General features: G+C 44.6%; 1 protein-coding gene across 1 annotated transcript in view; it reads left to right on the top strand.

The window, feature by feature from the left end:
• CYYR1 (cysteine and tyrosine rich 1) overlaps positions 1 to 7328 on the top strand; it is a 137979-nt gene extending 130651 nt beyond the window's left edge. Inside the window, exons 3-4 of the mRNA XM_073670817.1 lie at positions 230 to 387; positions 6458 to 7328. Of these exons, the coding sequence (XP_073526918.1) occupies positions 230 to 387; positions 6458 to 6591 (292 nt within the window). The 3' untranslated portion in view covers positions 6592 to 7328. The remainder of the gene's footprint in view (positions 1 to 229; positions 388 to 6457) is intronic.
• The last annotated feature ends 12940 nt before the right edge of the window (positions 7329 to 20268 follow it).

Here is a 20268-nt window from a genome sequence, read left to right as displayed (position 1 = left end):
AGCAGTACCTGAGAACGTTCACTACACATTACATGGTGCTGATCTGGCGGCGGACAGAAATGCCAAAACAGATTAGCAGGGGAGTTAGTTGGTTGTTGGAAGCACACCAGTCTGACTTTGATGACCTATTTAGAGGTAGTGGACAATCCCTTAATTTCTGGTTCTTCTTAGGTAATGTTATTATAGTGTGCACTTACTTATTCTTATGTAACTATTTTTATCATTTCAGGGGCACAGCAATAGCTGGAATAGTGTTTGGAATTGTCTTCATCATGGGGGTAATTGCAGGAATTGCCATCTGTATCTGTATGTGCATGAAGAGCAGCCGAGGAACCCGTGTAGGCGTGATTAGAGCAACACATATCAACGCCATCAGTTCTTATTCAGGTAAGAGGCGATGCTATTGGCTCTAGACATGTTAATTATATCTACTTTGTCCCACCATATAAATCTCATCAACTGCTAAATGGTTCTTTATCTTCAGAAATGCGTATTGTTCGATAGAGCTTTTAAATATCAGCAATTTTGCAATTTACTGCTTATTAAAATATTCAGCTGTTATTGAGATATTATTAACACCTTTCTATTGTTTTCAGCTCGTTACTTTGGAGACCGACCACCTCTGCTAGACATCAGAACAAGCTCTTTTTTATTGAACTTGTAAGCACTGTTTTGAACCTGGCCGTGATCGCTGGAGCGCGCTTTTTCCTTCTAATCCCGGGTCAGATTTAGAGCAGTGTTAACAAGCTAGACAGCAGCAGTGGTCGGTCTCCTCAGCAATGAGGTGTAAACAATGGAAAAAGTGTTGATATGTCAACATCATTGGAGGGGTTAACATTTGGAACTCTCACCAATTCTGAGTATTAAAGCCCCCATACACATTAGACTAATCTGCCGATATTGGTGGGAACGGTCGACAGTATAATGTGTTTGGGGTCCCCGGACTTTCCCCCAACAGATAATGTTGAGAGAGATGAGAATTCAGCTTGTCCAATTTCAGACTGTCAATCATTTTGTGAAAGCAAGATAAGCTGCCGCCAGTGATGTCCGGCAGCGGTTCTCTCACAGAGAACACGGAAGCACTCAGCAGAGCGAGCATTCCTGTGTATGAAAGAGTTGAGAAATATATCGGACGACCAAACAATTGTCCTCCAGCTATCTACTGTGGGTGAGGTCTCATTCAGACATTCATTTTTCACGTGTGTGTTCTATCACTGTTTTTCTTTTCATTTGTGGGCTGATTTTACACCAAAAATATATAAAAGTTTTATGAAAAGAGTGTGCAGCAGACGGAACGCAACCATTTTTCATCCGAGTCTGGGTCATTGTTTATTGTTTAATGGGTAGGAAAATCTTAGACTATTTTCTTCTTTTTGCACCCCAAAAAAATGAATGCTGCACTGATGGTGAAAACAGACACACGAGCAAAAAATGGATGAAAATTGGATCCAGAACACTGTTAAAAACAGTCCATTATTTCTACTATGCAAAAAAGATAAAGTCTGAATGAGGCCGCACCGGGAATTTGTCAGCAGCATGATGTAGTGGCAGAGAATTGAGTGATGTGTCACTTAGTTTACTGGATGCAGCAGTTCTGACAGAATCACAGTTTTCTCTGCTGCAGATCTAGCAGAGCTTGGAATGCTGAGCTGTGTATAACCCCGCCCACATCACTGATTGGCTGCTTTCTGTGTACATTGCATAGTGACAGAGAGCTGCTAATCAGTGCTGGGAACGTGGTTGGACTAAGAGGCATGAGCCAAGTTGTCCTCTAGTGATAATCTCCTGCAGATAAAACACTAATTGTATTGAAACAGTAAAACACAGCCCAGTAAGTGACACATCACTGAAATCAGGGTCTCTTCAGCTACATCATGCTGGTCTCAGATTACATAGCAAAAAAACGGCTGACAGATTCCTTTTAAGGGGCTTTTTTTCCTGCATATTGGTACTGCTAGACCTTGCTGCAATTCAAGGAATTACAACATGGCTCCATTAAAGAAAATGGAACTGCTTCTCACAGTAGTTGCACAGCCGGGGACGGCTAGCTGTGGACGTAAGAATTTCAAAAGTTGTAAGATGCAACTTGTTTTTTTTTTACATAGGACCAATTCCAACATTATTCAAACATTTCCCATTTTTAAGGAAATGTAATTACTGCTATTATCAGTTGTATTTAATTATACATTTTGTATTTTCCGTAACTTTTTGTGATCTTTCATTTCATTTTACAATCTAAATTTATATTGAATTTTAATTTGCAAAATGAGAACATTTGTGGATGAAAACGATCATTATCACCTCCTATCTATTTTTAAGAGAACCAAGAGTGAAGATGCATCATTTACACCCTAGTACAGCGCTTATTTGCCGCATCAGTTTAATACGATGAGTATTACGTGGAAGGTGATTTTGAGTTATTATATTTTAGTTAAAATTCATTACAAATGAATCTCGTGTGTCTCTCATCATGCCAAAATAAAAATGAATGAATCTTCCAAAATTCTAATTCAACATATTATCTCTTATTCGCCCAGGAAATTTCATTGCAATTTTAAAGGTATGTACTGTATCCTGAGGTCTCCGCAACTCGTAAAACATGATAAATGAATGGGAGGGAAGGGGTAGAAAATTAATTTATTTTTTGCTTTCTGTGCAGAGGAGGGAAACAAGTTTGGACAGAGCATGATAACATTTGGAGATATAAATCTCATCTCACCATCTCATCTGTGGCTCAAAAAAATGTAAGAGTAAAAAACTTCACATGTAGTCATGTGGAATGCCACAAAAATGCCAGGGATAGGATTTCCAGTTATTTTATTAAAAAAAAAACATGCCCAGTGTGAATTCAACTCAACAGGCTTGTCCAGGCTTGGGGCTCAAATCTGCAGATTCGTGAATCCTCACAGCGAGCACAGTGCACACTGTCAGGATACTCTGGTGCCAATGCCGGGAGGTGTAAAAAAATATGATACTCCTCATCCAGACCACTCATCCATAGTCAGTGCTGCATCCCAATCTGCTGAGGGCGTCACAGTCAGTGACTACTGACTGGTTGCAGCGCTCATGTGTCAACACCAAGAGATCAACCGGGAACACAGCGCTCACTACTGAAGAGTAAGGCTGGTACGCAATGTGAACCTTTATTTTTTTATTGTCATTTTTCTCAGTCCCTTGGGCCCATTAATAAAGGGATTTCTGCTACTGGATAACTTCTTAAGTCGGACATTTCATACATCCATTTTAGTAAACGCCAGTGTTAGTAAATCTCCTGCTAAGGGCGCAGACAGATGGCATCACAATCCTCGGACTGGCCTTTGACTCTCCTGACCTGAGCGTGACAGCTGAATAGAAATACATGCTCAGATCAGGAAAGCCGACCGCCAGTCCGAGGATTGCGATGCCATCCTTGGGCTAGTGATATGGCCATCTGTCCGCACCCTGAAGATAATAGGCATCCCCATGACTTCAGCAAAACATTGTTTGAAGGCTACCAGAGATCCTCAGATAGATGACAAATGACAACTGCTTATAAAGTCACCAACAGTGCCTTGAAAAAGTATTCATACCCCATGATCTTTTTCGCGTTACACCCACAAACATAAATTTATTTTACTGGGATTTTATGTGATACCAACACAAAGTAGCAAGTGTCTGTGAAGTGTAAAGGAAATGACACATGGTTTTCTAATATTTAAAAAATATAAATGTGAAATTTGAGGTGCATTTGTATTCAGCTCGCTGTAGTCTTATACACCTAAATAAAATCCTGAGTGAACACTCGCATCCATAAGTCACATAATTAGTACATTGAATCCACCGGTGTGTAACTTGTTATCAGTAGAACTACAGCTGTTCTTTTAATGCCTCAGAGATTTGTTTGAGAACATTAGGGTTCAAGCAACATCATGAACATCAAGGAACACACCAGACAGGTCAGGAATAAAGTTGTGGAGAAGAGTAAAGCAGGGTTCGGGTGTAAAAAAATAGCCCAACTCTGAACATCAAACGAAGCACTCCATCATCCAAAAATGGAAGGAATGTGGCACAACTGCAAACCTACCAAGACATGTCTGTCCATTTACACTGACATCCCAAGCAAGGAGAGCCCTAATTAGAGAAGCAGCCAAGAGGCCCATGTTCACTCTGAAGGAGCTGCAGCGATCCACAGCTCAGGTGGGAGAAGCTCCACAAATCTGGCCTTTATGGAAGAGTGGCAAGAAGAACCCCATTTTTTTAAAGCAAGCCACAAGAAGTCCCCTATGCCTTTTGCAAAAAGTCATTTAGAGGACACAGCTAGCATGTGAAAGAAGGTTCTCTGGTCAGATGAGACCAAAGTAGATCTTTTTGGGCTAAATGCAAAATGGTAGGTTTGGCGGAAAACAAACGCTGCACATCACCCTGAAAACACCATCCATCCCGTCACACATGGTGGTGGCAGCATCATTCTGTTGGGAGGCTTTTCTTCAGCAGGGACAGTGAAGCTGGTCAGAGCTGATGGGAAGATGGATGGAGCTACATACAGGGCAATCCTGGAGAAAAATCTATTTGAGTTTGCAAAAGACTTGAAACTGAGGTTCCAGTCCTTCCAGCAGGACACCGACCCTAAGCATCCTGTCACAGCTACAATGGATGGTTTATATCAAAGCATATTCATGTGAGAGAACAGCCCAGTCACAGTCTTGACCTAAATTCCATTGAAAGTCTGTGGCAAGACGTGAAAATTGCTGTTCACAAACATCTCCATCAAATCTCACTGAGCGAGAGTGCAAAGAAGAATGGACAAACATTTCAGCCTCTAAATGTGCAAAGCTGGTAGAGACATACCACAAAAGACCTGCAGCACTAATTGTGTTAACAGGTCACTGGATGCAAGACACAGACAAGGACAAGGTGGAAGCAACCGGCAGGAAGTCCTTACCTGCGGTGCTTGGCCGTCCATCTGTAGTGGCCGCCGCGGGGTACTGCACATCTGCCTCCCATTCAATTGATGTTAGATGTGCAGTAACAAGCGCCGTCCACTACAACTTGACGGCACCGGCACCAATAACAGCTCATTGGCGGAGGTGCCGCGTGCGGGACCCCGGCCGATCATACATTGATGCCCCATCCTATGGATAGGGCATCAATGTGAAAGTAGTGGATAACCCCTTTAGCTATTTATTTTCCGAGTGCAAGTATAGGAAGAGATTGATTTGAACAGAAAGTAAATGGAATATTTTTTTACAGCTTACAATATTCAATATACAATAATAGCAAAGTTGTTATGAACGCACTATGACTCGCAGCGCAAATTCACTGTTATATATCTAGTATCTAATGAGAACAATGTTCACAGTAATAAGGGTGTTACTATAATTATCCCCTTTATGTTTCACGCCCTATCAGGGGTCTCTGGTTTTTCCAGCTAGGCCACAAGTCCTTCTGACAAAGTCAATCAATGCTCGCTGGGCTTCCGCACTTTGGCCAGTCCCCACCCCGTCTGTTGCACCACCCCAGACTGATCCCTGTACCATATGTCAATGTTGGAAGTAACAGCCCGGTTCACTAGCAACTTTTGGTCACTGCCGCAGACGATCACTTCCGGATTAGGGTCCTCACCAGATCTCCGGTGCTTGACTTTCAACCGTCGTATGTTGGGTCCAGACAGATAAGGGCTGGGTCTCAGGTCTTGACCACGGATCTTGGCTGGCGCAGTCTGGTTCTCACTTGTGGGCGCACAGCGGCCCCCTGGTTAGGACCCTTGAGTGAGTCCCGGTGTCTGGGCCATTGCGTCCCTCTGAGCACACATCCTGCTGCCCTGTCCCGTCGGTGCCAAATCTCTTCCCGCCTTGTCACTCCGGCATTTTATATAGGGGATCTGCGGCACAAATGTTACATGATCTGGTGCTCAATCTAGACTCGCCCTTCTCGAAACACTCCCCCCATCTTATTGGTTCCGCAGGGTTCCATTTGGGCAGTAGGTGTCAGTCTCCAGTCACAAATGCCGCACACCTCTGAGGAATTTCATCTTCCATGGCACACCCTCTTACAATTGCAGTGAAAGGTGGTCCTACAAAGTATAACACAGGGTGGGCTGAATACAAATGCAAGTCACAATTTTTCAGATTCATATTTTTAAAATAATTAAAAACCATGTATCATTTCCTTTACACTTCACCAATACTTACTACTTTGTGTTGGTATATCACATAAAATCCCAATAAAAAACATTTAAGTTTGTGGGTGTAACATGAAAAAATGCAGAAAAGTTCACGGGGTATGAATACTTTTTCAGTGCACTGTATATCCTTTTCGTGCAGAAGAGCTCATTCTGCCAAGGGAATCCAGTGCATTTCTGCAAATAATACAATAATATGAAGCCGAGTATTTTACGTATGCTTGGCGGGTTGAAATTGAATTGAGTTTACAGTATTTTTTTATATTTGGTTTTTCATTCTGTATTTTTTCCCTATAGTTTCGCCGCCTCCTTACAGCTATGAATATGAGATGGAGTATCCAGTCGACTTACCTCCTCCATATACTCCAACTCCTCCAGTGCCTCTACAGTATCCTGCTCCTCCTCCATATCCTGGACCACCAAGAAAATAACATTCCAAGTCTGCGACACCTCCATAGAAATGTTTTAAAACTGAAGGGGTCACCCAGGATTGGGAAAATATTGCTCCTTTTTCTATAAGCAGCGCCACACTTGTCCAAAGGTTGGGTCTGGCATTACAGTTTTCACGTTAAAGAGTTGCAATACCAGACACAATCCATGGACAAGGGTGGCGCTGTTTGCTGGAGAAATGTTTCTAGTCTTGGAGAACCTATTTAAAGTGGGGTGATACATAGGAATAGAGAAGGCAGGCTTCTACCCTGTGCAATATCTGCAACGTTTCCTACATTTTCCAGCCTTATATCCTGAAGTGCTTGAACTCTGATCTTATGGACCATCTGCAATATCTACTCCATATTATAAGAACATTATTTATTTTTTCTGTGCGTTGTGAGAATTTCTAAGACTTTGATAAAGAAAAACTAAAAAAGGAGAAAGATAAGTGCCAATGTTTTCTTACAGAACAGTATTACTTCCATGTGGACTGTGCTTTATGATGGTCTGTCATGGGCAAAAATACATTTTTAATAAAAAAATAAAAATAATAAAACCTTTCTGTTAATAAAAGTGTCAGTCCAGAAAATCTGCTTAACCATCATCTTGAGCGTGACATATTAAAGGGGTATTCCCATCATGTGCTGGAATTTTCAGGATATGATGACATAAAATCATAATAGTTGGGAGAAGCATTGTCTTGGACCCCCCAACAATCCTATAAATGAAGAGACAAATGTCCCCTTTGGCTTTTGCCTTTGTTGTGACATTTCTTTGTCATTCCTATTGGAAATGTATAAAAATAAAAAATTGACAACTGGATGTTACTATTCTCTGTGTTAAAAGGTATATCCATAAACTATCAGCACTGACTGGACAATGTCAGACAGTCCAGTGACCACTCAATGGGTAACACCCAATTATTAATTAATTAAACATTTTGTAAGAGGAATAACAGAGGATCAGAACAACAATGTTTCAGCATTTTTATGGTTTTCAGAATGCAAGTATTTACAGAAAACTGACATGTCAGGAAAGTTGATAGATCCTGTTTAAAGGGATCCAATGACTGTTTTTGCAAATGGAAGTATATGGTATGGCGGTATAGGTGCTTATCCCCCAATAAAAATGATACCTTTTTTGTACATATCCGATGTGCCAGTCTTGAGAAATCGAATGTTGAAGCCATTCGCAAATCAAGCTGAAAATGCAGTGGGGGAGTGTCAGTGCACTTTAAATAATAGTAATAGTAATACATTGACACGCCCCAGTGCTCTTCCAGTCTGATTTGCGTATTGCTTCTACATTCGATTTCTCACGACTAGTGATGATCGAGCATGCTCGTTGCTCGAGATTTACGAGCATGCTCGGGTGAGCACCCATTATCTTCAGCGTGCTCTGGCGTTAGGTTTTCGTTGCTCCGTGAACATGATTTGCGACTGTTTGACAGCTTTAATACATGTGAGGAATGCCTGGTTTTCCAGCAGTCCTCACATGTATTAAATCTGTCAAGCAGTCGCAAATCATGTTCACAGAGAGACGAAAACTTAACGCCAGAGCACGCTGAAGATAATAGGTGCTCGCCCGAGCATGCTCGTAAATCTCGAGCAATGAGCATGCTCAATCATCACTACTCATGATTGGTACATCGGATTTCTACAAAATCATTTTTATTTGGAGACAAGCGCCTTTCCAGCCATATCTCTATTTTCATATGTAAAAATTTAGTAACAAAAAAGAGAAACGGAGTACTATACAATTAAATAAAACACAGATTTTTTATTATGCAAAATACATTATAAAATAGAGACATTAGTCAAAATGGAAGGACGACAACCTAATATTGCCCCAGTGCCACGCAAGAGAGAAACCCAGAACAGTCACATGGGACAGTGCTTGGTAATAAAACCCCTAACTATAATGTGACATGATTGAAAGTAGTCAAATTCCATCAAAGAAAAAATATTTCATTATATATATACTGACTGGAGGACATAACCTTCAGTCGCTTTGTGCATACAAATCTGCCAGCGTACAAAGATCAGTAATAAATTAGTTAAGGTGGTTTCCCATATTGTGTTAATCAATGTTGCATGGGACCAGGCACCATCCCGACGCGCGTTTCGCAGTAGCTTTTTCAAACAGGGAGTACTGAGAAAACATACTAGAAAAGATGGAAGGAGACTATGGAACAGGGATGACTAGTCCGATGCAGGTTGCCAGTGGCTTCTCCTCGCCCCACTTCCAGACAGTGACAGGTAACACCGTAGTGAGTATATATGGAAAGAGGGCATTTAAATGTATGTTTTCTCTGAAACTCTGCAATATTTAGGAGTAAAACATTCCTTGCTGCAATGATGGGGCCAGTGTCTGATACAACCATGGTCTGGATAGCATGAATCAGCTGTCAGGTTATTTTAAAGGGGTTTTCAGATATCAGAACATTTTAAGCTATAGAGGAAAAAAACATAAATTAATTAAAAAACCCTTTACTCATCTGATAAATTCCCCAATGTATCTTTGGTGGTGCTTTCCATGGTTTTTCCTTTGCTGCACCAATGACATCAAAGTAACACATAGTTCAACAGTTACAGGAGGAGTGAGGTCCCTACTCGCAAGCGTACAATCTATAAGGAAATAGGGGGACACAATAGGCAAAAAGTGCATGTCATTTATGGTCCAGCCATCATTAGTATTAGGCTATGTTCACACATTGCATTTTTGCTGCGGTTATTTCTGCAGGCAAAACCTGCTCTCTTTGCAGCAAAGAAGCTCCTTACAAAAAGCAGGCTTTGCTGCGTTTTTTTGGCGTTTTTGCTGTGTTTTTTCTGCATTTTTTGCTGCACTTTTTGCTCTGTTTTTCAGGATCAAAGTTCAATTTTGCTTCCACCACAGAAACATAAACAGAAGCCGCCAATGCATATGTGAAACCATAAAACCATTTTTGGAAAAAGGGCAATTTGATCAAAATTATTTAGTGGAAAAATATTTTTATGTCTGAAAAAAAATGACTATTCTGACCAAAAGTGTTCATATGAATTCATGAAAAAATACACAATTACAAATGTGACAGTGTGGGGAGGTGAATTGGTTGGGAATAGTTTACCTAAGACATTGGCAGAGCATTGAGTTTGTAGGGTTTCTGTTTACTTTCACACTTTGGTCAGCCCTTGAGTTGATCAGGTAATGTTCAAGTATGAAACCAAGATGAAGTATGTGGATGTATCAGACTGAAAGTAGTACAACTACAGACTATAACTATAGCCAGCTGTGCAAGTGAGTCATGTATGGTCCAATGAATACAGGTAAGTGCATAGTAATCTACTGTATATAGGTATATATATATATATATATATGTATATATATATGCATATATATATGCATATATATATATATATAGTGTATATACACTGCCACACAACCAGCAAACTTATACCAGTGCTAATGGTTAACACATACCAAGATAACAGCAGGACCTCCTAAGTGATGCTCCCACCCCAATGCGTGTTTCAGTGAAGCCTATATCAGCCCCTGATGAAGGCATCGCCAAAATGCATGTTGGGTTGGGCGCATCACTTAGGAGGTCCTGCTGCTATCCTGGTATGTGTTAACCATTATCACTGGTATAATATTGCTGGTTGTGTGGTATGTATATATAGTATATATATACTTACATACTTGCTCTAAAATACCTGTATTCATTTGATCATCTATAACTCACTTGTGTGGCGCCCCTGCGGGTTCAGTCGCCACAGAGGTACTGCATGTCACCCAGAGGTGTAGTATCTCACTCTCAGGTAAGGATAGAGTGCTGCCCGGGACCCTAACACCTGCATCCAACACTACACTACTCCAGACCAGCTGGAGGGGCAAGATGTGTCGCGCTTCCTGCTGAGCCCTGACCCTGGTTGGAGTGGGGGGAACCAAAGTAGGGGGAACCATGTAGTGGGTGTGGGTGGAGGACGTAGATCAGGGGAGAACTTATTAAAAGTAGTATAAAAGAGGGAACCATCTTAGAAAGACAAGCCAGTCAGTCAGTGGAGTTTGAAGGGAGCAGGAGCTCTGCTCGGGAGGAGGGCCTGAGAGAGAGGCCCAAGACTGAGAAGGAGAGGAGGAAGGAGAGAGGAGCAGGAGAAAGGCTCCAGGAGTGAAGAAGCGATACCAGGGGTATGGGCAGTGCTGGAGGCCACCCGTATGCCCGAATTTGCCAGGCGGTGGAGGGATCAAGCCGCAGAGGGGACCAGCCCCTGACCAGTGAGAATTACAAGGTTCAACTGGAAACCGGAGGCTTCTGTACTTTTAGGGTGCAGTTGGCACATCCGCAATCAAGTCGCCAAAAAGGTAACCACATAGGATCCAGGGATCTCCAGGTTGCCCAGAAAGATCCGAGGATACCGGCTTGGGACATTGTTTGGCAAGGCACAGGGCAAGAAGGGTGAGAGCCAGCGCAGGAAGATGGCTGAGAAGGTCATATAGAATGGGGTCCTGTCAGGCACTCTTGAAACACTTGGGAGTTTGCTGAACCCCTGCCTGGTGAATGCAGCGTGACGTGGGAGGTCGTAGTCCGGAAAGTATAACCTGAGGAACTTAAAAACTGTGAGTAAACTCTGAAGACTGCACCCCACTGTCTCTGTGAAGTTATTGCTGCGCCATCACCCCCTGCACTATACCGCAACATCCATAATAACTCATCACAGCCCTGGAGCTAAGCTCTACCTCTGGAGAGCTAAACCAACTCTGCTGCATTTGCACCAGCTCCAGGGGACCTGCCCGCAGCGGCGGCTCCCTTTAGCCGCATACCACAGGTGGCGTCACGAACTGTATATAAAAACTATAAATCCCTGTAAATATATCCCCTTTTGATTGACCGCCCTGGGTCACCGACCGGGTCACCGCCACTGTGACATCTCCCCTAGCAACGACCGGCCCGGCACCGAGTAACTCACTGCCCAGGGGGCGCGTCACTTGCACCATAGTTTGTTTATATGTAATTCAACGATTAGTCTCTTGGCTATCACTATTCAGAGATATGCGCATATCTAAAGCATTATCTCTCGGTACCTACATTCTCATGTTTTGTGCATATTGATTTTGTTTGTTCCTTGCAATCCTTTTCTTTCTAATAGGAGCTGTGTATAGAGAAAAGAGGAGGGGACCTAGAACTGGACCCTGAGGAACCCTGATAGCAAGAGGAAGATTAGAAGAATAAGAGCGGGCAAAAGATACCGTGAAGAAGCATTCAGATAGGTAGGAGGAGAACCAGGAGAAAACAGTGTCCTTGAGGCCAATAGAGCAGAGCATAGTGAGCAGGAGCTGGTGATCCACAGTGTCGAATGCTGCAGAGAGATTAAGAACAATCAGCAGGGAGCAGTGACCATTAGATATACAGTAGCTGTTAGTAAATCGTTAGAGACTTTAGTGAAGGCAGTTTCAGTAGAGCACAAAGAGCAGAAACCGGATTCAAAAGAGTCAAGAAGAGAGTTATCTGAGAGATTAGATGAGAGTGGACCAAGCATTCCATCAATTTAGAGATGAAGGGAAGATTAGAGACAGGTCTGTAGTTAGCAGTGCAATTCTCGTTGAGGGATTTTTTTTTAGTAAAGGGGTTATGACGGCGTGTTTGAATGAAGAGGGAAAGATACCAGATGAGAGAGAGAGGTTAAATATTTTAGTCAAGTGAGTAGTGACAGCCGGGGAAAAGGACTGAAGGAGATGTGAGGGAATAGGGTCACTGGTGCACGTTGAAGGATGAGAAGATGAAAGGAGCCGGATATATTCTTTTTCTGTGATAAGGGAAGGAGATCCAAGCTCTGAGGTGATTGGGCGAGAATGTCCTGATGGATATGGTTGACTTTTTCTTTGAAATAAGCGGCCAGGTCATAAGCATTAAGGTTGGTGATGAGAGCCTGTCTTTTAGGTGTCAGTAGGGAGTGGAAAGTTTCAAAGAGTCAATTTAAATTGTTGGCTAGCGATGTGATGAGGGCGGGGAAATAGATTTGTTTGGCCAGGTGGAGAGCAGAGTTATAAGTTTTGAGCATGCAACATATAGTGGATGAAGTCTTCTGCTGAAAGTGATTTTCTCTGCTGACTAATACTAATATTTTAAATATGTTCATATCATTATTCTGAGCAATAGCTAAAATTACTTATATTCTTCATATTTTGTTATGATTTCCCACTGTACCATTAAAAAATGTCAGTGATTTTTGGATGCGTTGTCTAGAATAATAATTATGTTGGCAGCCTTGCTTTGAACATGTACAAAGATAAGCAAGGCAAAATATGTATCACCATAATAACCCCGACCACCCTTAGGGGCATTTGCCCTTGGCATTAATAGGTCATTTTTTAGAACGCCTGGATCAGCAGGGGAGCATCTGCTTATAAAATGCTGATAAAAAGAACAGATTTGTATGACTCATGTTTCTATGAATAATTATATTTTATAACAAGAAACGGACTCTGCTTCGATAACAGCAGTATTTTCGTTTTTTGGCACAGCACAGAATTTTGAGACAGGTGAGCCATATGTTTAAGCACCTCAGGCATTAGATACTGGAATATATTTAACCTACTTTCTGTCTTGCTAGGAATATTATCGTATAATATACAGTAAGGGAAATCTGTTGTGTTGATGTCTTTGTCACAACAAACAAGGCACCAGAAAATAGTCACAAGGACGTTCATTTCACAGTATTCACTTTGCGGTATGTCAGTGCACACAGCAGATATGTCACAGAAGAATAAACAAAGCATGAAGAACAAGCAAGAACAAACTAAGCATGAAGCAAAAGGTTGATAAAGCCCCAAATTGTATTATCCAGATTCCAGAATGACAAATAAGGTCCAATAGACAGACAGAAGGTCAAGCGGCCTGCGACTGCTCTATCTATAGATATTCTAGTAGGTAGAAGGTGGAAGGTGGTTCAATGGTCTTTAATTGATGGCAGTAATGTACAACAATTTTGGGATAAGGTATTATCTGTCCCAGCTCCAGCACCAGCCTCTGAATCTTCCTCCCTCATCGGCTGGCTTCCTCCTGTGCAATTCGGTGCACACCTCTAAGGTCACAGTTATTGGTCTTGTGGGCCAGCTCAGGCAGCACTACTAAATATCATCATTGCTTCATTTTTTTTCTGTGATGCCTTCTAACAAACAAGAGTTCTACTATGTTGCTAGGCTCTGTTACATCGCTACTTGTGAGTCTCCTGACAAATCAAACTCTGCTGACTTGCTGGGCTCTGTTACACCACTACAAGTGTGTCTTTTGACATACAGTGGTGGCCAAAAGTATTGGCACCCCTGCAATTCTGTCAGATAATACTCAGTTTCTTCCTGAAAATGATTGCAATCACAAATTCTTTGGTATTATTATCTTCATTTAATTTGTCTTCAATGAAAAAAACACAAAAAGAATTGTCCTAAAGCCAAATTGGATATAATTCCACACCAAACCTAAAAAAGGGGGTGGACAAAAGTATTGGCACCCTTTGAAAAATCATGTGATGCTTCTCTAATTTGTGTAATTAACAGCACCTGTAACTTACCTGTGGCACCTAACAGGTGTTGGCAATAACTAAATCACACTTGCAGCCAGTTAACATGGATTAAAGTTGACTCAACCTCTGTCCTGTGTCCTTGTGTGTACCACATTGAGCATGGAGAAAAGAAAGAAGACCAAAGAACTGTCTGAGGACTTGAGAAACCAAATTGTGAGGAAGCATGAGCAATCTCAAGGCTACAAATCCATCTCCAAAGACCTGAATGTTCCTGTGTCTTCCGTGTGCCGTGTCATCAAGAAGTTTAAAGCCCATGGCACTGTGGCTAACCTCCCTAGGTGTGGACGGAAAAGAAAAATTGATGAGAGATTTCAACGCAAGATTGTGCGGATGGTGAATAAAGAACCTCGACTAACATCTAAACAAGTTCAAGCTGCCCTGCAGTCTGAGGGTAAAACAGTGTCAACCCGTACTATCTGTTGGCGTCTGAATGAAAAGGGACTGTATGGTAGGATACCCAGGAAGACCCCACTTCTTACCCCGAGACATAAAAAAGCCAGGCTGGAGTTTGCCAAAACTTACCTGAGAAAGTCTAAAACGTTTTGGAAGAATGTTCTCTGGTCAGATGAGACAAAAGTAGAGCTTTTTGGGAACAAGCATCAACATAGAGTGTACAGGAAAAAAAAAGAGGCATTCAAAGAAAAGAACACGGTCTCTACAGTCAAACATGGCGGAGGTTCCCTGATGTTTTGGGGTTGCTTTGCTGCCTCTGGCACTGGACTGCTTGACCGTGTGCATGGCATTATGAAGTCTGAAGACTACCAACAAATTTTTCAGCATAATGTAGAGCCCAGTGTGAGAAAGCTGGGTCTCCCTCAGAGGTCATGGGTCTTCCAGCAGGACAATGACCCAAAACACACTTCCAAAAGCACTATAAAATGGTTTGAGAGAAAGCACTGGAGACTTCTAAGGTGGCCAGCAATGAGTCCAGACCTGAATCCCATAGAACACCTGTGGAGAGATCTCAAAATGGCAGTTTGGAGAAAGCACCCTTCAGATATCAGGGACCTGGAGCAGTTTGCCAAAGAAGAATGGTCTACAATTCCAGCAGAGCATTGTAAGAAACTCATTGATGGTTACCGGAAGCGGTTGTTCGCAGTTATTTTGGCTAAAGGTTGTGCAACCAAGTATTAGGCTGAGGGTGCCAATACTTTTGTCCGGCCCTTTTTTGGAGTTTTGTGTGAAATGATCAATGGTTTGATTTTTGCTTCATTCTCTTTTGTGTTTTTTCATTGAAGACAAATTAAATGAAGAGAATAACACCAAAGAATTTGTGATTGCAATCATTTTCAGGAAGAAACTGAGTATTATCTGACAGAATTGCAGGGGTGCTAATACTTTTGGCCAGCACTGTATGTGTCACCCTGGCCTGGATGCCACAAATGTATAATAAAGTTGTGTCTGAGAGCAAGGGGGAGGTTCTCTGGTCAGGGACCATTAGCATGCAGTACCTCCTGTCCCAGGCCAGTAGGGGGAGCAGGCTGCCCCTATAAAAGCTGGAACTGGGGGCAGGGTTAGAGAGAACTGGACAACCAGTCTCTGAAGTGAGAGGTGTCCCAGAGCAGGGACAGACAGTTGTGTTGCAGCCTAAGAGGCCGTGTGGCAGTAGGAGAGCCACGAGCCAGGGACAAGAGGCAAAGCGAGCCTGTCCTGGCAGATAGAGAAACTAATCTACCGGACTTTGGTGTCTGAGGCTGTGAGGATTCCAAGTCCTACAGCAAATAACCAGTCCGCAGGGGATTGTATGTTCCTTGGCCTAAGAAGCCCGGAGGTTCCGCCACAGCAGAAGGGACCAGCAAAGCCGTACCAGGCCAGGAGTAGAAAGGGACCCAAGTTGCAAGCCATACGGGCGAGAAGACACGCCGAGCCCAAGTATTCAGGGGAGCCCCATGCACTAACTGACTTTAAGGAAAGGCTGTACAGTTTATTCCAAGTTTACCCCTTGACAGAGGAACAGAAGATCAGCATACTGACAGGGCAGTTAACTGGCGCAGCCCAGCGGGAGGTAAAGTCATGGCCCGCTGAAGAGAAAAGAACTGTAAAGGACATTCTGGCCCGGCTGCAGGGTACCTTTGATACACGTACCTCCGCTGAAATTAAAATGCGGTTCTACGGATGTAAGCAGCGGGCACAGGACAGCATCAGAGACTATGCCCTAAATTTGCAGGAAGCCTTGAGAGCCATCAAACAAGCGGACCCTGGCAGCGTGCAGGATACAGATAAGCTATTAACAGAACAGTTCATAGAAGGTCTGCTGTCTAGAGCCCACAGGACCCAGCTGCGCCTCATGTTCTTTCAGAACCCTGATCTGACCTTTGCCCAATTCAAGGACAGGGCCATAAGGGTGCTCCGTGAACCCGCAACAAGTGGCGCTACAAACCCCCGGTGCCCTGCTCTCACCTACCACCAGGAGGTGGCGCCCTCCTCTATGGACTCTGTGGGGGCCGATGCACAGGCCCTGAACCAAGCCCCATCGAAAGATCTGCACCACCAAGTCCAGGAGCTGACCAGGAGCGTTGCGGCGTTGACCAGGACCGTCCGGCCGTTGCAAGTGGACCCGTCAAGACCCATCGAGTTGGCTTCAAGTCCGGAGGATGTCCCGTGGTGTCGACAGAGGAGGACCCCGTCGTTCCGAGGGAGGCCCACAGACCGCTACGCGGAGGATGGACAGCCCATTTGCCGTCGATGCAACCAGCCCGGACACATTTCCAGGTACTGTAATTTAAACGGGTCCAACCTGGGGCAGAGGGCCAACCCCCAGGCATAAGATCACCAGGCCCTTACAATTGGCGTAATAAGTATGTTGGGGGGTGCCCGGTTTTACTTGTGGTGCTGGACGGTATCCCCATGAGCGCCTTGCTGGATACCGGGTCACAAGTAACTACTATCCCTTATGTACTTTTTAAGCAGTATTGGACTGATGCTGATATAACACGGTATCCAGACAATGACTTGAGCATCATCGCCAGTAATGGCTTGCCCGTGCTGTAGATGGGGTTCAAGGAGATGACCATTAAGATTGGTAAAGTTGAACTGCCGGCACAGGGAGTGATTATTGTGGACATTGACCGTCGTGAAAGTCACCCTAAAATAACTGTGGGTACTAACGTGATTGAAAATTGTCTTTCAGAGATAATTGTAATTTTAGAGCAGGTGGCGGTGAATGCTAGTTCCAGCCAACAGAGAGTCCTCAACAAAGAGATAAAGGCTCTGATGAGACAGCAGCAGGTAGAACTGTCTGGTGGTGAGATCAGTAGCGTAAGAATGAGTGATCCATTCCCCATTTCCATGCCTCCCAAAATTGAAATGATGATCTGGTGTTGGACTGCAATCGGGTTGAGAGGTAGAGACTACCAAGCCATGGTAGAACCCGTGTACTCAGACTGCAGGCCCACCATTTTGACAGCCCGGGGGGTGGTTGATGTCCGTCATGGGAGGGTGCCCGTTCGCATTCTCAACATTGGGGAGAGGGAGGAACACTTACCCAGGTACGCTACACTTGCCAAACTGTTTGCTGTCGAACACAAAGCTATCAGGGCCGTGGAGCCTTTGCCTCCATCTCCACAGGCGGAGGGTAATGGCTCCCAGAAACAAAAGGAGGACTGGTGCCAGAAACTCCATGTGGGTGCTGACTCCACTCCCCTGCACTAAAAACAAGGAGTCTACCGGGTGGTTCAGGAGTATGAGAGAATTTTTAGTAAGCACCCGCTAGACTTTGGCCGAGTAAAGGGAGTGGAACACCACATCCCCACGGGGAGCCGCCCACCAATAAAAGAGAGGCACAGACCTGTACCCCCTGCACATTATCAGAACGCAAAGGGCATGCTGAGGAAAATGAAAGAAGCCGGTGTCATTAGAGATAGCTGTAGCCCCTGGGCAGCCCCCTTGGTTCTGGTAAAAAAGAAAGACGGCACCATGAGAATGTGCGTGGACTATAGACAAATCAACTGTATCACCCACAAAGACGCATATCCGCTACCTAGAATAGAGGAGTCTTTAGCCGCACTAAAATCAGCTAACTTCTTTTCTACTTTGGACCTTACTAGCGGGTACTGGCAGGTTCCTGTGGCAGAGGCTGACAAGGAGAAGACCGCCTTCACCACCCCGATGGGATTAAGTGAATTTAACTGCATGCCCTTCGGGCTCTGCAACGCACCAGGGACCTTCCAGAGGCTGATGGAATGCTGTCTAGGGCACCGAAACTTCAAGACGGTCCTACTTTACCTGGACGACGTGATCGTCTATTCGAAGACCTACGAGGACCATCTAAAACACCTGGCAGAGGTGTTCGAAGCCCTGGCAGGCTATGGCCTGAAGGTGAAACCATCAAAGTGTCACTTGTTGAAACCGAAGGTCCAGTACCTAGGGCACGTGGTAAGTGCAGAAGGAGTAGCCCCCGACCCTGACAAGGTCACAGTAATCAAGAGCTGGCCAAGCCCCTCAAACATCAAAGAAGTAAGGCAGTTCCTCGGGTTGGTAGGCTACTACTGAAGGTTCATCCCCGCGTTCACTAAGATGGCAGCTCGAATGCAGGACCTCCTGATAGGTCAATCCAAATCCAGAAGTCAAAAGCCACCCTTCAAGTGGGACAAGCCGGAAGAGGAGTCCTTCCGCCAGTTGAAGATGGCCCTCACGGGGGATGAGATCCTGGCCTACCCCGATTATGGCCAGCCTTTTATTCTCCACACAGACGCCAGTAATGTGGGGCTGGGAGCCGTACTGTCACAAAACCAACAGGGCAGAGAAAGGGTGATCGCGTATGCCAGCCGGAAGCTGAGGCCCACTGAAAGAAACCCGGAGAATTACAGCTCTTTCAAGCTAGAATTCTTGGCAGTGGTGTGGGCCATCACAGAATGGTTTAAGCATTCCCTGGCCTCCGAAAAGTTCACCGTGTACACGGACAACAACCCGTTGACACACCTGGACAATGCAAGACTAGGTGCCCTGGAGCAGCGGTGGATGGCGCGACTCTCGAATTATGACTTCACGATCAAGTACTGGGCAGGCAGAACCAATGCCAACGCTGACGCCCTATCGAGAATGCCTCACTTACCTGACAGAGGCGAAGACCCAGAAGAGCTGGAGGAGGTAGAACTCCCTGCGTTAAACCGGTATGGAGCCACTCAAAACTCCCACCGCGTGAAGGAGGAAGACTTAACAACCATCATGATCAATCCCCTACCTCACCACAGCTGGGCCGAGACCCAAGATAGTGACCCTGCAATCTGCATGGTGAAAGACCTGTTGACCCGAGAAGACGCCCGTCTAGATCCGGATGCTCCAGAGGAAGCCAAGCAGCTATGGAAAGAGAAGAGCAGGCTGTTCTTCTATGAAGGTAAGCTGTGCAGAAGACTCGTCAACCACCGGACGCACGAGCTGACCTGGCAAGTCGTGGTCCCAAGGCGAGATGCAGCTATGGTCCTGGAGGCTTACCATGACAGAGCGGGGCACTTCAGCTGGAAGAAACTGGAGTTCCTGATAAGAGGCCGGTTCTTCTGGGTCGGCATGAGAGGGGCTGTAGAGAAGTGGTGCAGAGACTGTGGCCCTTGTAATCTAAGGAGGAAGGACCGCACCAGCCCGAAGACACCCTTGAGGTCCACCGTCACCCAGCAGCCTCTTGAGCTGGTAGCTCTGGACCACGTCAAATTGGCTCCAAGCCGGTCAGGATACGTTTATGCCCTGACAATCGTGGACCACTATTCCCGATTTCTAGTGGTGGTCCCTGTAAAAGACTTGACAGCTCAAATGGCGGCCAGAGCCTTCCAGCAATACTTCTGCCACCCACACGGGTATCCGGAACAAGTCCTAACAGACCAGGGTCCAGCGTTCGAGGCTGAAATCTTCCAAGAGTTCTGCAACCTCTATGGCTGTAAGAAGATTCGGACAATGCCTTACCACCCACAAACAAACGGGATGTGTGAGAAAATGAACAATATAGTCATTGATCTCCTGAAGACGTTGCCCCTGGAGGAACGCAGCTTGTGGCCAGAAAAACTGCCGGACCTGATAGACTTATACCACCATATCCCAGTGAATGCTACAAACTGCAACCCGGCTTACCTGATGCGAGCCAGACCAGGTAAGCTGCCCATAGACCTGGAGATGGGAGTCCTAACA

The sequence above is a fragment of the Phyllobates terribilis genome, unplaced genomic scaffold, assembly GCF_046119375.1.
Source record: "Phyllobates terribilis strain yellow unplaced genomic scaffold, ASM4611937v1 Scaffold_2__4_contigs__length_985480577, whole genome shotgun sequence".
NCBI classification, from domain to species: domain Eukaryota; kingdom Metazoa; phylum Chordata; class Amphibia; order Anura; family Dendrobatidae; genus Phyllobates; species Phyllobates terribilis.
This window is presented reverse-complemented; position numbering and strand designations above follow the sequence as displayed.